The 26,611-nt window shown below is 41.4% G+C and overlaps 2 protein-coding genes across 4 annotated transcripts; both read right to left on the reverse strand.

Annotated features, from left to right (window-relative positions):
- Positions 1-12,969: 12,969 nt before the first annotated feature.
- RB195_005684 (uncharacterized protein) lies at positions 12,970-15,865 on the reverse strand (the record flags this gene model as incomplete). Of its 3 annotated transcripts, XM_064178338.1 has the most annotated exons (8): positions 12,970-13,467; positions 13,523-13,570; positions 14,460-14,700; positions 14,752-14,842; positions 15,461-15,474; positions 15,527-15,574; positions 15,633-15,801; positions 15,856-15,865. In XM_064178338.1, the coding sequence occupies 8 exons, from the start codon at positions 15,863-15,865 to the stop codon at positions 12,970-12,972; spliced, it is 1,119 nt and encodes a 372-aa protein (XP_064035394.1). The 3 variants fall into 3 exon arrangements, with proteins under 3 accessions (XP_064035394.1, XP_064035393.1, XP_064035395.1); XM_064178337.1 differs by having other exon boundaries at positions 15,461-15,567; XM_064178336.1 differs by lacking the exons at positions 15,461-15,474; positions 15,527-15,574; positions 15,856-15,865 and having other exon boundaries at positions 14,752-14,970; positions 15,633-15,817.
- Positions 15,866-16,938: 1,073 nt separating this feature from the next.
- On the reverse strand, positions 16,939-25,570 carry RB195_005685 (uncharacterized protein; the record flags this gene model as incomplete). The annotated part of the gene is made up of 12 exons (XM_013444307.2): positions 16,939-17,070; positions 17,171-17,328; positions 17,427-17,508; positions 17,569-17,643; positions 17,703-17,799; positions 17,875-18,038; positions 18,710-18,796; positions 18,861-18,933; positions 19,062-19,198; positions 20,067-20,319; positions 25,088-25,161; positions 25,442-25,570. 12 exons carry the CDS (start codon positions 25,568-25,570, stop codon positions 16,939-16,941), a joined length of 1,461 nt encoding a protein of 486 aa, XP_013299761.2.
- Positions 25,571-26,611: the final 1,041 nt, after the last annotated feature.

The raw sequence follows: 26,611 nt of genomic DNA on the forward strand, positions 1-26,611 counted from the left end.
GTGAGAACCGCAGAAAAGATGGGTGACTAATCAAAAACAATTGCCACTCGATGTGACGGTGCGAAAGGAAACATTTCTGACTTGAATATCATCAAGGAAAACGAGACAAAAGCATTTTTGATAATTTGATGATTAATGTTATTAAAACTTTAGAGAAATAAATTTCTATTTGAGCACTGGAATTCTCCAAAAAAAAATCCTAAATAGAAAGAAATCACGTCCCGCCACCGTCCACACCATCGTTCCAACTACTTGCACCGTTCTTATTTCAGTGAAGGACATAACCCTCAACTGAATCTGTTAGAAACTGAGCAGATTCGTTGAGTGGAGAAATGCTTTCTTCGCCAGGAGCTCGAGAAAATTTTCAACTTCTCATTCCCCGCATGTGTCAACTAAGATCTGAAATATAGGAGGCAATGAAATGGCATATGGGGAAAGGAACCATCATAGGACTTGGAGAGCCCGAAAAGCAACGGAATCCGCTGCAGCGAGATTCCAACTCGAGTAAGAGTGGCGCGAGAACGTGGTAGTAGATCAAACACAGTGCACATACAGTATGGAGGGCGCTGAATGAAACTTCTTCTACGATGGTGGATCTGCTTCTTGGAGGGCGGCTTTTGTGTGCTCACAAGTGATTTGGCCACGTTGGGCGTCAGATTTCTTTTGTTTTTGCACTTCCAAGTAGTCGATGACACCCCATTGGACAGGAAGAAGGAAAAAATGCGAACGAACGGAAAACATACAGGACATGTAAGTTAATCTCTTTTTTTTTTGCTTGCTACTCCTACTTTTATTATCTTATTTCATACCTTCTACAATAAAGTACCAGTGAAGATAATTGCTATACAAATCAAATTCCCACATTTTTTTTCTGGATAGTTCCTTTTTTACTTTTCTCTGTTTTTTTGCTATTTTTTCCCAATGAAATTCGTGAATGAGTACATATTTATTATCTTCAGTAAAATTATTTGACCACATTTCAAAGTTTTAAAGATTTCACTTGAATCCCAGAAAAATTCTAAATATTCAAATCTTGAAACGAAAAACAACCGAGTCAAAAAGTTGGATAATCAGGAAGATAAATGGACGTCAAAAAGAAACTTTGGGAAAAGGACGGGTTTTTCAGAACATACAACAAAAAAAGCGAGTATCGACTCATAAAAGATACTCAAAAAATCAAAAATGAGCTATTTTTTCGCAAGAGACCGACGTGGAATGAATACACGATCAAATGAATGAGCGAACGGATGGAGGCAGAACAGAAAACGCAGGTCATTGACAACACAAAATTTGGAAGAGCTAAAAACTTCTCGACTGCCAATCATGGAGGCAGGGAAAGGAAAGAAATATTTCGAGGAAATATGAGCAGACAAACGAATGGTTGTACCACGAAACAAATGAATCAGTGAATGAATTAACGATCGATTGGAGGCTGAACAACGATAATCAGCCGGTACTTTCCCCCTTTCAGATGAGTATCTCCTCAACACGAGTAATTACGCTCGAATGTGATGATAGAGGTATTTTTATTAGTGTAAAGAAATCCAAGAAGCAAGCGAAGAGAAGAAAGAAAGAAAGAGATCAGTCAAAAGATGTGTTCTTTGTCTAGGCTTTGCTAGCACCATTTACTTTGGGTAATGTTAGATTGTTTGGAGGTTTGTTCAGTCGTCTGAATATCTTAAATTTGAAAAGTATCTCTTATTCTCGTTTCATGTTAGTCACACCAAACAGGACAAGCGAAAATGTCTTCAAACATCCCGGATCCCGAAAAAATCGACACAACAAGAATTTGGAGATTTTCACAGCTCATACAAAAACAGAAATAGCAAGCAAGCATAAGAGGTGTGTTGTATGTGTGTGTACTCCCAGTTATCTGTAGTTTTTAATGGAGCGGTGATGCTGTGCAAATACTGACAGATGTGTGGATGTGGTCGTAAATTCCACAGTAAGCGTCAATAACATCCGTAGCAGTCATTCATAGACTTTCAACTAATAAATCGAAGTGGATAGTAATGTAAATGGAATCTTAAGCAACAATTTTAACTTAAAGCGCAGGAAATCTGAAGCAGAAAGAAATCTGGAAGTCTCTCAGAAAACCGTTCGGACTTCTCGAAGATCCACCGGTTCGCTAACAGCTGAGTACTCCTTGCCGACTTGCCCACAACGGTGAAGAGAGAAGGGCAGAGACATCGAGCTGAAGGGTGAGGAGCTCGTGTCGCGAGTGATGCGATTACGTGAGTAGATCGAACGGCATGAACGAAGCCGAGATGTAAAGGAACAATGACAGAATGGGGAACTTATTTTTTTCAGGTAATCGTGTAATAAAAATCAGTGCATGAATAAATGAACGGTTGAATAGCGAACGCGTGAATGAATGCGCTACGAGAGCTACGTAAATGTATTTGTGGATTCCTCACCAAATCCTGGAACCGCTAACGAGCGATGGTTAACGTATTCGCTGTGAAACGCTATAAAAAGCTAACAACCGATTCAAGAAGCTTCGCTCGGCCTCATAAAAGTTCTGTTCCGCCAGAAAAAGGAGGAATTGCAAACATTCTTCACCACTGGCTTAACAGGTCCTCGGATTAACATTTCCATTAGCCGGCAGCATAGTGCGCATTCTTTGCAAATCGACGGGAACTTTGGGTCTATCCTTTTCCAAGGCTATTGAAGAATACAAAATATTATGAATTCTAGTTTAATGATTGCAAAAATAAAGCGGAAACTGAAAGGATAGTGAAAATTATGATAAAACCCATCTGAGGATATCAAATTACTACGAGATGCTTCAGAAGATGGACCTTGAACCAGAACGAAGCTGGCCGATAACAGATACTACAAAAAATTGGGAAGGAGGACCGCGTACTTCCTCTCGTACCAGCGAGGAAGAGGTAGTGGTTGGATTCTTCTGCTGGTATTCTTTTCTCACACCTCGGTGTTTCATCCATCCAACATCCAACGACCAAAAAAAGTATTGTACAAACTAATAGATTTCATGAATGGAATAATAGTGCGAGTATGGGCCGAACGTGGGCATGAATGGTGCGATGAATGGAGCGGATATAACAAAACACAGAAAAAGCTTGAAATGTTCTAGTTTCGTTTAAGCTGGAGCTGAAGGAATGAAGCACAATGGTTGGGAGACGTTAAAGCAGAGAAAAAGTGTACAGATTTATTAAAAGATCTAAAATAAGATCTATAAACCTCTAAAAAAGTAAACTAAGTTTGTTTCGAAATTTTGCCAGCCGTTAAGTTTGCCTGAATAATTGATTGGTGAAGAGATGTTGAAGCGAAAAAATCCGCAAATTCAGTGAACGATCACAAATAGTTTGAATCACAAGTAGTTTAACCACTATAAGAGAGTTGAACTTAATGAGAGTTTTCAACGGCCCTGAACTTTGGCTGAATAACTGACTGATCTTTTCTGGCAGAATTTCGTTGAAAATGTTTTTGGTAGGCCTAACGGGAAGCACTGCGCTCTCAAATCGACTAGTCTGATTAATCAGAAATGACGCAATGGATTAAATTTTCTCTTTCTTTTCTGATTTACCTCATTCGCTAAGCGAAATAACACAATGACTAGTGTTCAGCTTAGGTTGTTAGGAATTTTTTAAAGGGAATGAGGTTTAATTCAAACGAATAATAAATGGAGTCGTCCTAATTCCGGCATTTTCCTACCTGTGGTGTTGATGTTCCTACTCACCTTCTAAGCCCAAGATTAAGCTAAGATTGCTGCTGGTAGTCATTTTGTCCAACTTTCGGCTTAAACGTGGGAAATCAGAGCCAGAACTCGGCAAACGGCTCCGCTCAAATACTTCATAACTTCATAAAATGTGAACAAAGAGAAAACTCGAAAGCAATCGCAGAAAACGGTGCACACATGTTGGCACGTACATGAAAGAGTTTCACTTTCACTACTGGAAGATTTAGGGATTGGAGCGGGAAATCCAAGAATGAACTGTAAAGAACCAACAAGCTGACTTCTCACCATGCACACCTTGCCATTTGCGGTCCTTGGGTCGACAAGGTCAGCTTGTACGTTCTCATGACAAGCTATATGGTGAACTAACGGCTCAGCTCTTGCATCTGACTCCGATGCGCTTCCACTGTCATATTTTAAGAGTGTGAGAGTAACTGCCAATAATGGTCTGCTTTCTTGAGATCACCTACTTTATTTCTAAGGTTTCTGTCTGTCAAGTCATCTTTTACGACGTGGGGAGGCGTTTCAGGGAAAAGAACACGGATATCGTTGATTTTCCAGCTCCTCACGAAGAGAAAAACGCTGAAAAACGTCAACCACAATGAATCGTCGTCAATAATGCCAATCGGTAACACTCTGACCATGTGTCCCGAGAACTACCATAGGAATGAATGACCGGTCAAATGCCTCTACGGATAACGGTGTTACCGACCAGCCGCTACGGAATCCCCGGAAACTCTATAGCCGATTGACGAGGAACAAATGGCAGCGGATGAGTGAAATCGGAGCTCGTGTGCGAAAAGTCATTCATAGTAACGAACGGATGGCTGTAGTTAAACTCTGAACGTATTCGAGAATATTCTGGTGGCTTAGTCGGAGCAGAGTAGGGGTATTTTGTGTAGTCCAGTTCAGAATGACTAGCAAGAAACGTGACGAGTGACGAATGTGAATGCAGCAGGTTTATCTGGTTGGACGAATGGATGGGAAAGATGTTCGAATCTCATGCTTTTGGCACAAATGGGTGCTATGAATGAGCTTACACTTGTTCTGGGAGCATAGTTTTTGCGTCGTTGTTCTGCAAATTCTGCTGACGACAGCGTAGACTCTGGATTCTCTCCCGTTCTAGAAAAAACTTCGTAAAGTTCATATTCCTCACCATTTCGGAAGAAAATTCCTTCACAAAAATTCACAGAATTGATTATTTCTTTGACTACAATGTTCACTATGGTAGGAATGGATCAATCCCACAAGTAAACCATGTACGCAAGTTACAGTACATAGTTCTTGGAAGCTCCGGAAGATCCTTGCAAAATTTGTGAAGAAGTTGATATCTGCATGCAACTGGAAATGACGTAGACGGTTAAGAAAATGCTAGAGAAATTTTGCATGCTGTTTACGTATGAAAGGCAAATATATTTAATTGTTGTCCATGTTAGCTACCTAGGAATTGCCCGAAGTACGTCGCAAGACAGAAGTAACACAAAAAATAGCAAGGGATATGACGTGGTGTAAGTGAGGAGGAAGGAGAAGGGGGAGTGTGAATATTTTCTCAGCCAGCAGATCTAAGTCTGCATTCTTCCACTTTGTAAGCAAGTATCCAAACTAGTAAATATGTTAGTGCACTGAAAATTCATAAATAATTATCTATAAATATAATTCATAAATAAATGGGACTATGTTACCACTTCTATCTAAAAGCATTCTACATACATTGATTACATGTTTGCGATACCATAACTTTTCTGGGACAAGAATATTAGCAAAATATAATTTTCCTGATTGATTTGAGAAACTTTTCAGAGAGAAAGCTATGGAGAGCCCGCCATAAACGCAGAAAAAGACCTATTATTGAGGGCGACGTACGTCGAAATCCACTCTTGTGCTACCGCCGACGAGCTCCTAACGACTCACGAGGAATGTAGCCCCGGGGTGTAAAAAAGCGTTGTTCACCTACGGTGTCGAGGTTGCCGAAAAGCCGTCGAGCAGCGGACGGCATCGAATTGCTCTGTTGTAAACGCGTGAAAAATTAGCGGTAGCCTTCGAGCAGAGTGGAACGTTGTGCAACACAGGAGTCGAACAGAAAAAATGGAACGGTGGAGTCACTTATGTACCGCAATCGGACCGCAAGAAAACTGGAGCATTTGCAGTCGAAGAGCAACGCAGCATACAGAGAGTGTACTGAAAAGTTCACGGAAAATAATGGAGAATACAGTGACACCAAGGAGCATGTAATTTAGAAGCTTGAAAAAAAAAGGAAAAATTATGTGGGATTGCTGCTTAGAAGAGTTAAACACCAACATGAGAAATTTCCTCCTTTTTGTTGCGACTTTAAAGTCTAATAGGAGGAGGTAGGTGTATGTGGATAGCAGGAAGTGAAACTAACAAGACAGACTCATTTGTTTGTTTTTCTTAAACCAGTTTGTGTTTCATTTTTAATTCCTTCACTTCGCACTCCTCTTTCTATGACCTAATTCTTTTCTTTTTCCTTCTTTCTCTCTCTCTCTCTGACTCTCTTATTTCCTCCTTTCTACACAGGTCGTTCTACGTGCATGTCCCGCTCTAATAATGGCAGTTCGTCAGCCTGACATTGTGATAGTGTCGAATGTTGTGGTTGCGACCTAAGTCAGTGCTGTAACGCGGATCTGGCGCAAGTCAGGTCACCCGGTTCGGGTGACCTGACTCTGAGGTCCAGCTTCGCACGACGAACAGAGCGCTCAATCAGCCATCTCCCCGAACTCGTGCCATTCTAGGTCTGGGTTTCAAACACCGTTCACAGACCCAATATGGGTTCTCCTCAATCCAACGATTTCCGTAGGATGCAAAGAGTGCCACTTAGGTGCTGCAGGTGGCATGGTGGAATACTCGTAACGGCAGACTTTACATACAGTAGTCGGTGCCTCAAGTGCCAAACTTTTCTTTGGTCACTTTTAGGAAAACATCCGTAGCTCTGACTTAATGGAGCTGCACTTATACTCCAATGACTTTGGTGCACGCCCTTGAACTCCTTACCCCCTGACCACCTCCGTTACCGAGCCCATCCAGCCCATTCTGTGCGTGTTAGTCTGGGCGCCATCGCTCCGCTGAGTTGACTTCTTGCTTGCTCGTGAGGGGCTTACGCTGCTAAGTCCTGTTAGAAGCACTGTTATGTCCGCAGATCAAATATGTGAATTGCAGAAGAATCTTTTCGGAGGGGAATCACCCCAGAAAAAGCAGAAATTACAGTTAAAAGTAAAGTCTGAGAAGCATAATAAACACATTTCAGAGAGTACGAAACGAGACAGTACACAGAAACAAAATAAAAGTAAATTGATTAGGGATGGATCTTGAGCTGCTCTTCGTGTGATTCAAAAAAGCCCTCTAGAGAAATCCTCGAAAGAGGTGAGTCTCGTGTTCGTATGTTTCCTCGGTGCTCATTCAAATGCTCGCCCAAACCTTTCACAATTTTGCGGTTCCCATCAGCACGAAGGTGAAACGAGAAGCATTAGAGAGCTAGAGAGAACAAACCAGAACAAGTGCATAATTTAGTGGAACAATCATTCGTACCCTTTCCTGGTTATCTCACTCATTTTCTTTGCCGGCTCGGTAAAAGTATGTTTCCTCAAGTCTCGATGAAAAACATTGTTACAAAATCGCAACTGACTCAAGTGTATCTGCAGTTGTTTTGTTGCAAATGTGATTTGAGTGATTTCACCGTGGAAAAAAATCGCTCCACACTAATTTACAACGCCGTGTGCTGTAAATTCGAAAGTACATGCATTTATCATTAGAGAGTGGATGAGAATGAATGGAATCGAACAATCCGACTCCGAGAGTTTCACCGATTCCAATATTTTTGCAAGTTCGACGCATATGATCCTGAAAAAAGGAACATCCATGACCGACAGTTTCTGCTTCAAGATTTCCCAAGATCCCGACTTTGACGATTTGATGCTCACTGCAATTTGAAATGATATTAGGTTATTTTAGCATTGGTATTATTGGTACATTATTTATTTGTGTCAGCTTGTAATGAGCAATCACTGTTCTTCACGTAGAGGGCGAAGCTTTGGCCAGACTTGACCACTTTCAAAGATGCATCCAATCGGTAACGCAGCACAATTCACGCGTATTTCTTGCAATGTACTGGTAGGAAAAACTTCAAAGGAACGGATAAAAATAATAAAAAAAGATCAATACAGGTCAAGTAGAGAATCGGGAAGTATTCCTTGTTTTACGTAACGTACAGAACTCTCCCGCTATCCTAGGTCCTCCACATATAGACAGAAGGGGACTGGATAAAGGGAGCATTTGGGTGGAATGACCTGTAAGTGATGATGTTTACCAAATGATATGAAAGTAATAGCGATGTCAGAAAATCAGATGGAAGAATCCAGATTCTGCAGTTTGAAAATGAAGAGGAGAAGGTTCGAGAAGGACGAAAGTTTCCCGATTGCTGAGTATTTTTTGGGGCCATGGATGGGAGGAACGTTTCAGAGTTCCCTGAAAACTAAATTTGAAAATTTCTGAATTTCTCTCAGCCCACTATCACTTATAAGTAATGAGAAGATACAGATGTTTTTTGAATGTGAAGAGAAAAATAGTGCAACGAAAGCTTTGATCTGAGAAAAACGCAGATTAGGACAATAATAAAGGGACATGATTGATAGAAAAAAGAACCAAGGCAATACTAGGAAGAGTAAAATTATGTGTCTGCCAAGAACGACGTTCAAACGAAATCGATTTCTTGGTGGGAAAATTTAAGGAAAAAAGTAAAAGAAGTGAAATTTGTTTGTTCAAAAGCAATGATATTTGTTGGTTTTCGGGATGGGGGGAGGAAGGAGGAGAAAATGTGTTCCATTCACCCGAACATAAGAATCAGCCGAGCATTCCTACGGTGATCAACCGCAAGTTTTCACAGTTTATCGTTATTGTCCTTAGTTTAAGTTCTCCAGCAAATCAAAGTCTAACACTAAGTTCCAATCATACCTGTACTTGCGAAATTCTCAATTTTGCAAGAAAGATTTTTTGCAAAATTTCTCTCTCCGATAATCTACGGACTACATAGGGGTTTTTTAGAATAGGAAATGAGATGAAATTGTTGTTTATCCACGGCGGAAATTTGCGTAGGCCTATGACCGATCTACGTCCAGTAGACGAATTAAATAGATGGTGGAACAAATTGAACCCGTCATTCAAACGCACAGCACTGAATGGGAATTGACACCGACGTTAAACTGGAACGAATCCAAAATATGCACAAAATAGAAAAGAACAAGCTTTTGAAGAAAATCTCCTCAAAAAAAGTCGGCAGGACCTTTTCCTTGGCGGAAACTGTGGTATAACTTGGAATTAGTGTGAAGGTGATCGATTTGTTCGATATTTTACACGGTTTTATAATGAACAAAAGTAAAAGGATAAAGTGTCTGGCGTTAATTAATCCGCCTGGGATGCGTCCCCACGTCCACTTCACTTCATTTTCCAATTTTGTTTGAGTTTCACGAACGTGTAACTGGCCCATACAATGACTCGCTGTGGCTAGCTGATGTGTCAAGTCAGTGTTTTTATTCTCCCAGACAAGTCTGGTACCAACTAATCGATCCCGGAGGTATGAAATTCCTGAGAAGCACTAGGCGGATTCGAACCTCCGATCGATCGTGCAGGAAGCGGAACCTCTAACCGCTACACTGCACCCACCCCTACTAATATAGGAAAAATCGGGGAAAATCAATCGGGAAATGCGAAACAACCGCTAAGATTGGAAAAGATGTGAAAGAGAAAAAAGCAGGATAGATAGTTGAAACTGCATTTTTCAAAAGAACAGTCGGATAGCAAGAATATAGAAACAAGATGGATTATAAATGCAAAACTAATTTACGAAGGTTACCTAATAAACCCCTTGAACTAGATAAACTCCGGGAAGATATCATTGTCAAATCGTGAAGGTTTTCCAGAAGGTTATTGCACGACTGAAGCTGGGTTTCCAAGGGTAGCTCAGAAATTGAAAAGGTGATAACCAGGGCAAGGGATCCTAGAGCCAGAAGATAGTTCCAAGAATATACAGAAACTAGAAACGAAAAATTGAAGGACTGATTAGACTCAGATATTTGGTATTAAAGTTACACTAGCTGTACTATGAGATTCAGTGGGTCCTTTTTTCCCGTTAATTTCTCGAAGGTCCCGTCTAACAACGGAAGAAATATAAAAGAAGGATCAGCATTGATTCTCAAGCAAAAGCAGATTTAGCAGCCACGGACTTGAGAAGCATTCGTCAAATCGCTTCCGCTGAGCTGACGATGAGCCGAAAAAACCGCCTTAACGACAACCGAAACGCTCGTTACACGGCTAGGACAATGCGCTGTAATGTTAACACAAAAGCGCACCAATCACGTAACGCTAACCGCCGCGGGTTGTTCGATCCACAGTTTTGTAGGTTATCCGAAGTAGGGGTTATCCGAAATGATGCCATGATGTTGTGTGTTTGTGGAATTTTGGATCCAAAGAGCTGCCGCATACGACTAAATTTCTGGATCAGAAAGAGTAGGTTGCCAGAGTTCTCTACGTCTGAAACGATATGTCTCAGGAGTCGTTTACACACGGCAAGTTGAGGAAAAAGTAAATTGTCGAACGCAGAGACGGAAATCATAAAGCCAGCGAAGACGTTGTGAAAGAAGTGTTTTGCAGAGATTCATGCCAGGAATGAGGTAAAAAGTTGGGAGTGTGACCAGTCCCATCTAATAGTGTACAAGTGCAAGAATTAATCGTATCTTCGGTCCGCACTGACATATCGGAATTCGCGAACCTTTCCTCGGAATCCTGAATTTTTCAAAACTCGATCGGTACACGCTCCAATCTTCATTCTTGACAGCATATGAATTCAGTGCCCTCTTCAGTAAATAGGGGAAAGCCACAGTGGAGGTCCCAAAAACGATGCCGCAGCAGAATAGAGCACACTCAAACGGCGCTTTACAAATAACCTAACCCAACGTTTTAGAGAGAAATGAATTCCGGAATTTCATGTTTCTCTATCCCGTGTTCCTTGCTTGTACTACCCAACTTATTGAGCTCTGGTCGATAAGTTATTGTTTCTGAACTGGACTAGGAATGTTGGATTTACCAGGTTACCCGCAGGGCAGGAGTTGTGATGCGACTGCCTGTACGAATTCCATAGAAAACCAGTAGAGCGACTAATGTTTTTGGCGAAACTTCGGACGCGGTTCTCGAGAAAATGACCTGTATCTCTAATGTGGAATTATAATTCAGTGCGAATAGTATCGACTGCAGAACTGACTGGAGCAAAGATGTGAGTCGTTCTTGGATTGGGGAATAAATCGTTGATTCAATGGAAAAATGAACAAACGTGGAAGCAACGGAGTGGAAATGAATAGGTGGACAACGGAAGAGACAAACGAATGAATAGATAGAAGGGAAAGTAATGGGTGAAAAACGAGCGAGCAGATGAATGAACGATTGAATGAATGTGAATGAGTGATTTTGAAATGGATTCACTCAAATTTCCGCATTAACGAACGAGCAAAGCTATGAATAACGACTCGGAACTTACACAGGGCCTTACATGCGGCAGGCACGCGTGATATCCTCTGTTCCTTGTAAACGTCGTTATAAAGTTATTGAAAAGGAATCAAATGGACAGCGTTATAACTGTGGATTGAATCCATGACCGTTCGAACATCGAATGTTCAGAGGGACCTACGTCCTGGTGGTTGGCGTAGGACAAATCAACCTCGTTCCTTCTTGGATAAATTTTGAACACTCTTGTGATTTGTGGCAGCCGCCTGCCAGCGCGTAGTTGCGGCAGAAATAGTGGCGAGCAGCAGACCGCACAACAGCTGACATCGTCGCTGCTTCCGCTACTCAGCTGGATGTGATCACAACTATGCAACCAGGAGCGAATGAGGTTGAAATGACAAGAAAAGAAGGATAAAGGATTATGTGGCAGGCGTCAATCAATCCGCTCGGGATGCGCCATCACGTCCACTTCCATTCAGAGTCGCCTGAGGTTTACGAGCGTCTAACAAGCCTACTGTGACCTGCAATGTAGCAGCAATTTATCGATCCCAAAGGGATGAAAGCCTTAATTGACACTAGGGCGGAATCGAACCTCCGATCGATAGTGCAGACACAGTGGAACTTCCTACAAACTCTGCTACACCCACCCCTAAGAAAAGAAGAACGGAGGTTATTCCGGAGAAAAAAAAATCTATTTTATCTTCGATTTTCGCCGTGTTGTTCGACAGATACGAGAGCTAGAGACATGCAATGAGACAATTTACAGTCCTTATGTGAACTGTAGTATTAAATCCAGTATGCGACACCACCGAGTCATAAACACTCCTCCACTTAGGCTAAGCATCGTTCTCTGATCGTTGTCAAATTTTCTCCTGAGATTTTTCTTATTTTCTCTGATTTTTTCTTAGTAATGAAGAAAGTACCGTCACTTTAACGTTTGTAATCTTAAGCATCAAAGAACATAGCTATAAAACTAAGTACAATAGAAGGGCAAAAAGCACGACGATGATCGATGCTCAGGCGGGTGCGCTTGGGCGTTTGACATCATTTCAGTAACGTGTGAAGTTTATAAGGCCTGTGCAGTTTTCTAGTGACTTGCGGGGCTAACCGAAGTCTCAAATCACTGTATTTATCCTCTCAGACACGTCTTGTACCAACTTGTCGACCCCGGGAAGATGAAAGACTTTTTCTAGCAACAGAGCGGTTTCGAAAGATCGATCGACCACGCAGTTAGAGCCGAACCTCTTACCGACTGCGCCACACCTGCCCCAAGTATAGTACAAAACATTGCAACATACTCTTGAAAGATGGCGGGCGTAGCGCAGTCGGCAAGAGGTTCCCCTGCCTGCACGATCGATCGGAGGTTCGAATCCGCTCTAATGCTCACCAAGCCTTTCATCCCTCAGGGGTCGATAAGTTGATACCAAAGTTGTCTGCGAGGATAAAAACCCTAGATAACCCTGACTTGACACATCGGCTAGCCCCGGCAATTCATTGTATAGGCCAGTTACACGTTCGTAAACCTCAAACGATTCTGAATTGAAGTGAACGTGGGGGCGTATCCCAAGCGGATTGATTAACGGCAGACACTTTATCCTTTTACTCTAAAAGCCACACTGACATGTTTTTCATCTAACAAAAACTTTATTAGAAATCATTTCCATAAATAAATTGACATTTATCGTTAATTTTTTCATCGATCGTATGTTGGTTTTAAATAAAATAGAAGATAATAGCATTATAGGTTTCAGTTGATCACCGTATCACCACATTGGCTGAATTCCATAAGCAGCCGCTCCTGGAAGATTCCCCGCAGGACTAGCCTCTTCATAGCCGGGAGTAGCACTGCTTTGTGCAGGACTGATAGGTGGAGGTGGAGGTGGAGGAGCGAGAGGTTGCGCTGCTGCTTGTGGCACATTTCCCATCATGTTCAAAATATTACTTGCTGTCTCGTCTCTGTGCATTTTCCCAACTGGTAATTCCTCCCGTGATTTACGAAGAAGCTTTTTGATTTCTCGTTGTACACGTCCACCGCCGCGATTTTTTTTCTGGGCGGGCGATGCTTGCGGAGGAGGTCCACCTCCGGTGACAGTCTCTGTGTCTTGAGTTGTTCTCACTTTGTAGTTATACAGATCTAATTCTTCGCTTTCAGCGCTACGCCTTTGACGAACGTCGACGTGCCGACGCTCTCTTGTCTCAGAGCTGCTAACTTTTCCATCTTCTCTGCTCTCTGAACTCTTCTTTTTTTCTTTACTCTCCTCCTTGAAATCGAACAAACTTGTCATTAATTCTACCAAAAAAGAATGCAAATCTTACTTTTGATCGGGTGGTTCTGTATCCAGGAGAGGAAGCCGAATCGGAGCGCTAAAATAAGTCATATTTGGACTAGAGAAAAAACGACATTGGGCAGCTAACCGACAAGTTTTCTATAAGGTCCTCGTGCCTACAACACAAACTCCCTCCTTTATTAGCACTACAATAGTTTGTGCTCTAACCTTTAGCGCTGAACAAATTCAGGTAGTCGCAAATGTTTAGATCGCAAAGGTGTAGCAATAGCGATTTGCAACTGAGAAGCGATTTCCAGTCTTGGGGATGAAACTATGGGAACATGTGGTGGTATCGATAATAATCGGTAGTGATATCGATGTGGTAGGCAGTTCATGCCGCCAGTTCCACGGACAGATTCCCCATTGAAATTTAGCGGAATTCGACAGAGCATTGAAGTATTTGAGTATTTGGACTTGATAAATGCAACTTTTAAGGGCAGCACAATACGCATCTGATACGGTGAGGGATTCCACGGGAAAAGCAAGGGATGGGGTTGTAGACCGCGGCATATTTAGTGGTTCCGTTCACCTCTCCCTAACCGTAATAAAAAGGGTGCAACTGCAGAATTGTCATGCGAGATGGAAGACGCCGTCTTTCAGTTGCAATGCGCCATCATTGTACACGCGCCGCATCCAAATGCGAACAGTCGAAGATCAGTGATGCCTCCTCACCAGCCTGTTCCAGTGTAACCAATGAATAGGCTGTTGAGGGGACCGGAGCGAATACATAGAGGAGCGTTTTAACGTACCTCGCAGTAAGTAAAGCGTTTTCCACGCCGTTTTTTTACGACGATTAGGTAGATGGAGATGAGCGGAACTACCCCGGATCTCGCAATCTATAGCCCATTTCCAGCTCTTCCCGCGAATGACCTCACCGCGTCAGATTCGTGGTATGCCGGCTTGAAGTGAAACAAAGCGAGACCTACTGCTCGTCTCCAAATCCGCTTCCTTTTCCTTTTCATTTGTGTCGACACTTCAATCCCCGTTTCCTCGGGTGTAATTTCAGTTCCTATCTGACAGCATAGTTTGTATACGCAGAACAATAAAATAAGAAGTACAAGGATCCCCCCAGCGAATACTCCATATCTGACAGTTTCATCCAAAGAGTTTATTAATTCTATCAAATCTATTAGTTTCACGCCTGCTGGTTTTGTAGTTTTCTTTTTCCTAAACATATTTTTTAAGCATCTTGGATTATTGTCAACAATGGCATCATACCGCATTGTTGTTAGTTTCTTTGTCATTTTTGTCAATTGTTCCACTGTGGGCGTTATTGTTGTTGTTGTGCTAAGCAATGTGGTGAGTGTTGCTGTAGAATAGAATCTGACACAAACATCTGGTAAGGTATCGTTGATAATGAGGATGTGGGCATGGCTCATAAAGAGGGCTGAGGAACTCTTCTTCTGATGTGGTGGAATGAAATCACCGGAAACGTCACTGCATAGTGGTGACCTAGTAAATACAAGCAGGTTGCAAACCGCCGTAGGATGCAATTCATTTGTTTCTACGGCTCGTAAACAATTGAATGTATCAAGCCACGAATCTGAGGTGGTACGGATTTCAGGTGGAGTATTCGTATACGGGATAGTAGATTATGCAGAGGATTCCGTCCATTTCTTCCTAATTGCCGTAAAACAGGGCCCGGAAGATGCGGCGCGTGCACAAGGCTGGCGCGCTCCAATTGGATTCCTTGCCGGAATGGTCCGGGCCGTTTTTTACGGCAATTAGGAAGAAATGGACGAAATCACCCCCTCTTCATAATCTACGACCCCGTGCAGGAACTCTCCACCTGAAATCCGTACCACCTCGATTCGTGAGATGATGCTTTTAATTATAGGCAATTTTGTTCAATTACCAACATTCAAGTGAAAAATTTCAAAATCACGCCCACAGTACACCATTAGAGACATACTCTCGTGAAACGTACTTTTTATTGTTGTGCTTAGAGTAGTGGTGATAATTTCTGTCGTATTAGGTGGAGCAACAGTAGTACTGGTTGCTGTTGTTGCTGTTGTTGTTGTTGTTGTTCCATTGCTTAGTGCTTTGAAATTATGTTCAACATTGAAGTGAACACTACCTCAAAATCAATTCAAACACACCCTAATGTCGTTGAATTTGGCTGTTCAACTGGATCTGGAACTTTGTCGACGTCATCATCGTCTGGTGGTTCCCCTTCTTGGAGTAGTGATTCCTCTTCTATCGTTCCTGCTCCAACGCCTGGTCGACCGTCTTGCCTACCACCATGCAATCCTCTGCCATTGTCATCACCTTGGTGGTTCCCCATAGCGCTGCATTACATTTAAGGCTATGGATTGAACTAACCATCTCCCATATTATGTGAAGGAGAACATAAAGTGAACTACACTTCTAACCAGGTCAATCCGAAGTTGCTCCAAACATTGTCTGATAAGAATCAATTGATGGAGAACATCACAAACAAAGTTGTTTGGTGTTTAATTTACAATATATTAACTGAACATGTTGTAGCGTTAATTTGCTTTTTGGAGAACGCTCTATTCATCAGTGACCGTGTTCGGGTGCCTTGGAATCTTGACATGCTGAATACATAGCGATCATTGATTTCGCTTGAGCTTTGCCAACGATTGATATTGATCCTCATTGACAGTTGACGCTTCGGTATTCGTTCCTCGCCTTCGTCAGAGTCAAGAAAAATAACGAAAGCGATAAAGCCGAAACGTTAGTTATCCGCAAAGATAATTATCCTGGACCTAATTAAGCCAGAAATATCGCACATAATATTCGTCGTCTTACCCAACTGAAGTCTTGACCACCGAAAGTGATCCAACGACTTTTAGTTTTAGTTTTTTCAATGGGCTTAAGACTATTTTTTGCATTAATTTAATTTAATTAATCGAGTATTTATAGTTTTATACACTTTGGATACTAAACTTTTGTTACAGCTCGTGCTAACTCTATCGACTAAAATCAAGGATTTGTAAAAAGACCAGTTCTCGCTCTTCCAGATTTGTTCATCCTGTTTTCGCGTCCATCCCTGGCTATGAAGACCGGGTCAGATCCGTACGTGTATGACAAGCAAATACAACGAACTGTGAATAATTTATCGATAATACAGATAGCAGATACTCAAAGGACAACTCAGTAGTGCGTATATACGCAGCTTCGATATCTCTAAGGCAGTGCAGTGCGGCATTGTGAAGTTGAGCTGGGAAGCGAAACCTCAGCCACCATTAATGGATGGAGCATGTCTTAGTAATTGCAGAAGTATTGATTTAAAATAGTCTTTTTTAACGCTCTTCTGCGAACTGTTTTTGGAGGTAATAATAACGATTCGAAATTTCGAGAAGACTTTGCAGAGAAGACTTTCAAAGTAGGCGTAGAGGGTAAAATGACAGAGCTGCGTGACTTTAAACAAGGTCTGCAGCTTCACAGATTACTGAATTTAAGCATCAGTTCCAATAATAACTTTCTTGTCTCATGCGACAATGAGCCGTACAGCAAAGTCTTCTTTACCGCTCCAACTGCTTGCGCATTTGTGAGCTTCGATACGCAATGATCCTGAAAGACTACCTTTAAAATTTGACGCAAAACAAGTGGAATTTTAAATTATTTATCCGTAAATCACTAAGAGAAGGAAACAAAGTGATGTTAGAGGTACCTGGAGATCAGCCATAGCATATTTGCTGGCCCATTCAAGGCGAGTGAAGACATCAATTTCATCAGCTTTTGGAGTAATGAGAAAGTTCTCGCATTTCACCAGAACACTCTCGAAGTTGTAGCGATCTCCAAGCTTCAGGAGGAGTTCAACATTTTCCACTTAAAAAGGAATAAGAAACACTCTTTTGATTAGTGCGATCAGCAGCAGAAAAATTTGCTGACGAAAAAAAAAATGCGTGTTGATTAAATTTACCCACCAGTCACTGGCCTCTCTGACGGATAGACAACGTGTAAAAGCTCCAAGAAATCCTCCAAACTCACGTCACTGATAGTTTCTGTCTGGAAAAGGGAAAATCCCAGCACGAATCCAGATACTGTTTCGAACGAGAATAGTCATACCTGGATTTCTCCGTAAAGTGACTGATTCTTGGATAAAAGTAGTGAGTGGAAGAAAGGCGAAAACATTGCAAGATACTGAAAAAACTCTTCGTTTTTGATTGGCTACTTCCCTCTTAGAAATAAATACATCTTACCGTAGCATTTACAAAAAGTTCTTTGTTTTCCACTACAAGAACCATATCCGTTTCGAAGGATGGTTCAAAGAACGAATATTCGTAGCGGGCCCTTCGTCTGAAACCTTCACTTGTGATCCAAAAAATTGCTGGAGGGTTGAGAATCTAGAGAGAGCGATCGCTAACCACTAACCTAAATCCATAACTCTTGATGATGTCGATGTGCAGCTCGAAAGTTAGAGTCACTGGTGATTTCGAGTCCTCTTTATTGTTGCATGCTAATGTCGTGTCAATCTCCTCCCATGGAATCATGTCAGCCAACGTTTTTGAGGCGAAAGTGTACTCGTTGTTGGGATACTGTAGTTATAAGATGATATGAAATACGATACGTGACTTGTTTTTTTTTACTACTCTTAATGAAACACCAACAAAAATCTCCTAATCTTCCTGGAAGCAATATAAATCAAAAAGTCGATGGGATTGGCAGATCAAGGCGGGATCAGGCAAAGGAAACTGGGCCACCAATGAGATATAAGCCGTTCCCACCGTGATGGATATCCTGTCCTCTTTGCCAGAACTAAAGAAAAGGGGACGAGGAGGGGAAATGAGGGCCGTGAGCTCCGCGAATTCCACTGATATTCCACTGAACTCCAGTTTGTATTTTAACCAAAAAAATATTTGCTTAATGAGAAGCGTCTGAATTAGTGAAGCAAAGTCCAGGGAGCCTTTTCGACCTTACGGTAACTGTGAGTCAAATGTTAGTCAATGGAAGTAAAGCGAAAGACTCGCAAAGAAAAAAAATCCCAAAAATAATCCCACTAGCGAGTTTGAAAAAGATCTTCTATGTGGGTACCAAGTTTTCTCTAAAAGCGATGATATCTGATAAATTTTGAAAGTCCTACAAAAAATTTCAGAACAAATATCGTTAATATTATCTTGGGTATGAACATTGGTGTCCCCGAGAGCCTACCTACTTTCTGGGATAACTAATTCCCAAGCCAAGATGAGGGAAAAAGAAAACTGCTTACGTTGCGTTCCACAATCTTTTCATGGCCGTTCTTCTTCTTTAGGATCAGCTTAACATTCGCGGAAATTCGCCAAAGTGCAGATTTCAGCTAAATTATTTGAGTCAGTGTCAGGTTGTAGCAGCGAATGAGCAAAAATTTCTCGTTACCGTACTTTCGTGCCGCAGACCAATGTGAATCCAACATGAGGGGCTCCTTCAATTGCGCGTTTTTGTACCTTGAAAACCCTAAAAATATAAATGGATAAAATGATATCAATTTTCTGGAAGAATTTCGTAATTTTTCATGTAAACAGAATTTTGAACTAATATTTTGGTGACGTCAGAATAGAACAGAACGAAAAAAAAACACCCACCAATCAACTCCACCAACTTTCAACGATGTCTCTATCTTCGGTGTGGTGCTAACTGTTGACCATTGTGTATCTTCTACATCCTGCGTAAATATAGCGCTCATGTAGAGTTGCTGGATTTTTGGAGGGTTTGTGAGGTTCTGAAAATTTGGAAAATGAGATGGTTGAGGTCAACGAAACAGCATCCAATAAGTGGAAGTTGGAACCTTTCACATCTAAGATCCCACACTATACTCAATCTACAATCACTAGAGAAAAAATTGATTCGTAATTTTTGCCGACGTAGTTATGTGCAAATGGTACACTCCCCAACGTCCCAAATCTCACCCCTCAAGTATCGTAAAATGCACAGTTTCAAAAATGGTAAGCACGTTTGCAGAATGCATAGTCTTATTATGTCTATCGGTGCTACTGTAACGCACTAGGCAAGAAGTTCGACTGCGACTGCACAATTAGTAGTTCGTAACTGCCTTAGGGCCGACTAAACCTTTCATCCCTCTGCTGTCGGTAAAGTAACTAACTACCAGCTTGTCTGGGAGGATTCATACGCTGACTTCGCACATTGGCTACGCCCGCAATCCAGTTTTTTTGGTAATTGCGCAATGTTTTTGTAAAGCTGCACGCACGTTCATATACCTGAAGAGATTCTGAGTTGATGTCGATCGCGTAGACGCACTGCGAAAAGGTTGATCAACGCAGGACACTTCAGCCCCGCTTTTCACTTACTCACAGGATTGGTGAATGGAAACGACGTTCACTGCTCGTAATTCTAATGTCTAAGAACTGTCTGTCTTTTTGATGCTGGATTTCTAACCTTTTCCCTGAATGCTTCTCTGACAATGTTTGGCTGACTTCGAAATGTTATAGTGCCTGGTCTGCTGGGAATGTTGTTATCAATTGGTTTTACGATAGGATAAACAGCGCAAGCGAAGCGAGAGAAGCAAATACATAGATTCCTCGATAAGGATCAAGTAACAGCTCACTTAATAACAGAAAATTAAATCGTACCGAACGCCTCAAAGGTGCCTCGCTGTACGATGCTTTCAATTCGTCAGAGAAACGCACTCGAGTCGGCGACCTGCTGCGGTCGCGAATGGTTGAAGCTGACTCCTGAACTAGAGTCGACGATGAGGTGGAGTCGGTGTAGGGTTCGTAGATGCGAGGTAGAGCAGCTGACGTAGAACTCATGCTGCTGTATGTTTCGTATGGACGAACAGCTAAAGATGTTTGTGGCTCTGGAGAAAACCGCACTCGAGTTTGCCTGGAAAATGAAACAACTCAGGAAGTCAACCCAAAAAATAAACAAACGATTGTCGATGTCAAGCAAGACCCAAGATTATTAGTCTTTACAACGGCTAACGTTTCGACGTTGTCGCATTGACAATCGAAAAGTTGGAGTTATTATGCCAAGATTTAAGGAAAATCAAACTTTCACGCTATTGAAGGAACGGTTAGAAAGCTAAAATATCGTCGAGTTGGAACCTTGAACTGAAAACTTCCACAAACTTTGAGATGAGCTTGCGCCCATGATTAGGCTTGAAGAGAACTGCGCACATGCTGTGACCACCATTATTCTTAAGTCTAATGACAATTACAGTGCACTGACGATGCTAATAGACTAAGTATGTAGAAAGCTCACTTCTTCAGAGGCTAATAGTGATGAAAATTCTTCAATTGTCGGTGATTGCTTTAATCGCCGCCAAAATGCCCTCACGCGATAACTCGTTCGCGATCTTTGTAATTGATGATCGGGTCAGAATGGCCTGAAGCCCAGTTCAGTTCCGTAAGTGGGTGCTCTCGAAACGGTGCAGTGAAACCACCGCTTACTGTCAAGAGTTCTTTCAGACTGTGGAGATGAGTGGAACTAAAGTGGGGGAACTTCAATCGCGACCGCGCTCTCCAAACTTCGAAAATGCCCACGCAGTGCCAGTGTCGTGCGGTGCCGCTTGGTGGCGGATGGTTAGCTGGTTCGTACGTGAGTGATTAAGAAATTTCAGTAATAATAGTAAGTAATAATAATAATAATTGTATAAATAATAACATGTATAAATAATAACAGTAATATAATTGAAAATTAGGCAAACTTTCTAGAAATATCGTGCGCTAATTTGTTTGAGCAGAATCATGATTGTTATTGATCTTATTCTGGCTAACGTACCGGCATCATCACCTTCTTCATAGCCCAGAAAATTAAAGGCAAATGTGATCTATCTCCTCTAATGCCTCGTCGCACCATAAAATATGACTTAGCAAAAAGATAGCTCAGAGACAACGTCAGACCACCTCGAACTAGCAGTCACCTTGTTAGCCGTAAAGTCGCAATGTTAGCGGATCACGAGTTTCTTGAGGTGTGCCGCCACTAGTAACTAATAGCAATGCCCTTTGGATCTAATCCCGTAGGTAAAAACACGCGGAAGTCTTGATTGGAGCTAGCTCGGTGGTCGCAGCGATGCATTCTTCTTTACGATTCATGATTGAACTTATGTAGAACGCTTCCAATGTTCTTCGTAATAAAACGTCGGTGTCGTGTGCCAAGATCGTGATTCCTGTGTTGAAATGAATGTTGTCATGACACTGTCTAGGATGCTGGGGCTGACTGCTTTGATTTAGCGAATCCATTAGGTGTTCCTTGACCCGAGCACAGTGCTGTTCCTGTTTCGCCAATCCGCACTTGGCCCCACATAACTGACAGATGATAAGATAGGTAACTCCCGATCGTAGGCGCGACTTCGGACTAACCGCTTCTTCAGGTTCGCAGGTGGCACGTCCACTACTCTCGCTTGCAGACCCGACTGCCGTAAGCTTGCTCGCACCGCATTGCCACTGTCTAAGAAGCACCCAGCGAAAGTTGCCATTTAAAACGGAGCCATGTAATGCAGCGCAGGTGCCGGTACATAACAGAAGAGGCAGTAGAGATTCCTTTCTCCCTTCCTTTTATTTCGGATGATATGAGCAATGCGGTGCGAAACAGGAAGAGCACTATCTGCTCAGGTCAAGCAGCACCTAGATTGACTCATCGCAGATACTGTCATGACAACATTCATTTCAATACAGCAATCACGATCTTGGCACGCAAAGACGACGTCTTGAAAAACAAAACGTTCTACATAAGTCCAATCATGAATCGTAAAGAAGAATGCATCGCTGTGACCACCGAACTGGCGCCTATCAAGACCTCTGCGTGTTTTCACCTAAGGGGTCAGATGCAAGAGCATTGTTACTGGTTACTGTTAGCGGGACAACTCGAAAAACGGTGATCCGCTAATGGCTTTACGGCTATCAAGGTCAGTGCTATTGTGGTCTATTTCTCTGACGTCACATTTATTATTCTCACTCACTCGTCACTCTATTCTCTTCGCCAAGTCATATCTTCTGGTGTGATGAGGCTATAGATTACACATGTCTTTGATTTTCCAGGCTCTGAAGACATAACAAGATCAGTAACAATCTTAGTTTTGCTCAAACAAAGTAGTCCATGATTCAACCATATGGTGCCGAGATTCAAAGAAGGTCGAGCTTAGGACTTTATCGGAATACTTCATTTTCATAGTTCTCCTCCACATATTCAAGAGGAAGGAAAATTCCAGGAACTACGAAGAATTTCGTCTCTCCGACAGCAACCGTTTTTACCACTCATAAACTAGTTTTGTGCTTATTGTGCGACTAACAAACGTGCTTATGGTTAGAAAGCGGCTTCTTGCACAGAGTGCAACGACACTTTTGAACATCAAACTGGGACAAGACTTTGGTGAATCGTTATATTGCCAGCGATTTTAAGGATCAGAACGTTAGTGACAAATTGTGACAATACTGAAGCTCTCGTCAGTGTAACCTGTTTACCGATTTTTTTGAGAATTATCTTTGACGGAACAGTTCTGTTTAAAATATAGAATATATGCTTTTATCGCAAGAACGCGTAATTGTGAAGAACAAACTGATGTACTTCTGATCATAGTCGCAAAAAGTGTCGGCAAACTATAGAGCTCATGGCTAGCTGGTACTGGCTCGCCAACATCTAAAACTTTAGCCTGTAATAAAAAGTCAGAATCCCTGACCTTAGTACATCCCATTCAAACTGGAATTGAATGCTGGCTTGACTTAGCCAAATCTGTGGAATGATTAACAGACATTTGGAGCGTGACAGTGTCACGACATGAGGCGGTTCTGGAAGGCTAAGAAGCTTGGATGTTTGTTGTACTTCTCTAAATATGGAGTCTCAGGGTAACTCTGATTGCTACGGCAGCTTCTGTTTCGTGACAACGTCTGATCCACCGAATAAAAATCTACTCCACCGGTGTTTGTCAAAGAGCTGACCATGGGTTAACTTTGTAACGATGACCTAGTTCCGAATCAGATTAAATTAATGGTTGGAATGAGTAGATCGAGAAGCGTTAATGGGTTTATCCAGAACAATAAGGAATCCGTACGGCGACAGAACGTGAATGTTCGCAAGACACACATCCATGCAACAAACAGAAGTTTATCACTACAAACTTCTACCCCATGTCTGGTTAAAGGCATCACCCCACGAATCTGAGGTGGTACGGAATTCAGGTGGAGTATTTGTATACGGCATAGTAGATTATGGAGAGGGGTGTGATTCCGTCCATTTCTTCTTAATTGCCGTGTAAAACGGTCCCGAAGATGCGGCGAGTGCAGGAGGCTGGCGCGCTCCAATCAAACTCCTTGTAGAAAATAGTGCGCCGGAACGCTCGAGCCGTATCTTTCGGCCCGTTTTCTACGGCAGTTAGGAAGAAATGGACAGAATCACCTTTCTCTCCATAATCTACGATCCCGTATAAGAATACTCCACCTGAAATCCGTACCACCTCACATTCGATGAGTGATGCCTTTAACATTAGTACTTTTTGATTTCTTTGGTCATGTTCACACCCAAATTTGCCGTGAATAAGCCTAATAGGTTACGTCAAAGTTTTCTAAATCAAAGAAATGAAAATTTATATTTATTTAATCAGTGGGTGTTACTGCATTTCTTTTCGCTTTTGTTTCATTAAAAAAGTTCCCATTTGAGTGATGGATTACACATTTCAGTGATAAAACATTGATAAAACAAGGCAAATTGAATTGATTGCAGAAATCCGATGAAAAGGCGGTCTGAAAAGAAATTTGATGTGGAAGAGATGGAATGAAACGGTCTGTCGCACTTTAAGGCCTACCCAGTCGTGAAATCTTCTATTTGCATAAAATTTATCTTATCAGCACTCAACTGTGCGTGTAACATTGCGACTGAAACGTACGAACATCAGATTTGTATCAATCACTACAGGAAAAGGAATATTCTAGTAAGTAGATAATTTCCTGTAACCCGATCCCAGCAATGATCACAAATCTCCACGGAGATGATAAAGATTGCCTTTCCTGCTTATTATTGATTCCCCAAGGAGCAGTCTTGATTTCACATTTCTCAATGACGGGTCTTGCTTCGCGCCGAATCTTTTTCTTCTTAAGAAAAAAGCTACACTACACATAGTACAGGTATGTACTGCTACGGTAGCAACATTATTATGCGGTTGTTTTAATGGATGGCAGATGACGGAGATGAAAATGATCCAAGATCATAAATTCAGTTACTGACCGTGGCCAGAAACAAGTAGTTACGACTTTTGCATAATTTAAAACAACGTTTATAGAAATAAATAGGTATTACTCATAATGTTGGGAAGCGTTCCTAACGTTTCCGAGGGAGACACACTATTTCTACCAATATTAATATCATATATTAACGTATAATGTATTCCTTATTACACATATTCCATATTAGTTTACATTATTATTCATTGTCGATTGAAAAATTGTCATCTACTTAATTCAATAGTACTGAGAAAATCTCTTTTTATTCTCTTCAGCTTCAGCAGATTTCCAAATCGACAACGGCAGCGGTCGAAAAAAGGGAATATTTTACTGTTTAATTCAAATCGAATGATAATAAAAATATAGTAACGACGAGAAGGATCTTCTCCTCGTAAAACATAAAATACGCTGGAATGGGGATATATCAAATGACTCACGAACTACTTCTGGGACTCAGGACACTGAGACGATACGCAGTGCCGAAGAGGTCATTCGCGCCGCTCATCGCCAACTAAAAAGACCATGTTTGAAAATCAAATTGATTTTAGAATTTAGAAAAAGTTATCAATTCTTCAACAACATAAGTAGAAGTAACAGTAAATTGTGAATTAGAACAAAAAAAGCGAATTTGCGCCTTTAGACACGATTTTAAAATACGAATCTTCAAAAATTATGGAGGAAGTTACGGTTTAGCCAAAGAATTCATTGAAGGCAAGCCTACAACTGACAGTACACCAGTGCCAAAGAAACACGGGAACCCAGTGAGTTTAGCCAAACTGATAAGCGAAAACCTTGGAGTTTTTTTTAGTCGCCGAAAATTGATAGGAATACGTGGAAGATTCTGACTCAGATTGTTGTTTCGACATCAGTTGGCGATAATGGCTGCTATGAGAAGCACATATTTTGTCTCCAGCAGTCATTGACTGAAATTAATCAAAAGGATCGCGATTTCTGTGAAGGGTATGGAATTTAAAGAATGAAAGAAAAAGACAGAAAGCATGAAACACACTTTCAAGATTTCAGAAACCTCGATAGCTACATATCTATCAACCTATGATAGGAACGAAACGAGGCGATCTCGTTTGGCCTATAAATATGTTCACATTCGCAACAACAGCTCATCAACACATTAACAACCAATTGTTCCACAAGTCCCACTAGAAAGTGGTTTTCACAAGGAACTTTATTTTTTCACCTTTATTATCCTTTTGAGTGGAATGTGAACAGTTTTTGATATGATTTCAACCTAAGTGATGGAGACTTTGGTCGGAACTTTATCCACAACTTTTACATGAATCAAGACCATTGAAACATCGAAGTCACATTAAATTTAGTTTTATTTTCCATCACCGTAAAGTTTACTTTATCTCTTGCTCTTTTCTTGATGTGGTCTAAGTGATGACGTTGAAGTTGTTTCTTTAAACATTGGCTGCGAAAACTACTTGATCTTGGGTTTTATAAGGACCAGCGTTGATGAGCTCTCTAAGCATACCACATTCTCTTTAAATGATTCAATAGAAGAGAATTTAATTCTACATAGTCTGCTGAAGTGACGCACCAAAAGGAATTATATATTATTTTATATATATCACGACACCGAAGTTAGCTGAGGTAGAAAATACGAAAATAAAAATTGAAGCACAAAAAGCGCTCACATTCGATTGATACCGTAGTCAAAACGGTGCTTTCATGGAATTTGACGGTGAAATGGTTCTATAGATGATAATTAACTATACTCATTTAGTAATTGCAATTGAAGTAGGTAATTGCATATTGCAATTGACGGTGTCCGAGGTGCCGTAAATCGTTCCCGGGACTTAAACCACTAGATCACAACAGAAGAGTAATCATAGATAGTAAACTCTCATGTTGAAATACTACTGGCACCTTTGCTCGGGTAGAAGTTTCTGCGAGGTGCAGAGAACGCGAAAGTTTCTCACTCTCCTAACTAGTCTTACTTT

The sequence above is a fragment of the Necator americanus genome, chromosome I (genome assembly GCF_031761385.1).
Source record: "Necator americanus strain Aroian chromosome I, whole genome shotgun sequence".
Lineage (NCBI taxonomy): Eukaryota > Metazoa > Nematoda > Chromadorea > Rhabditida > Ancylostomatidae > Necator > Necator americanus.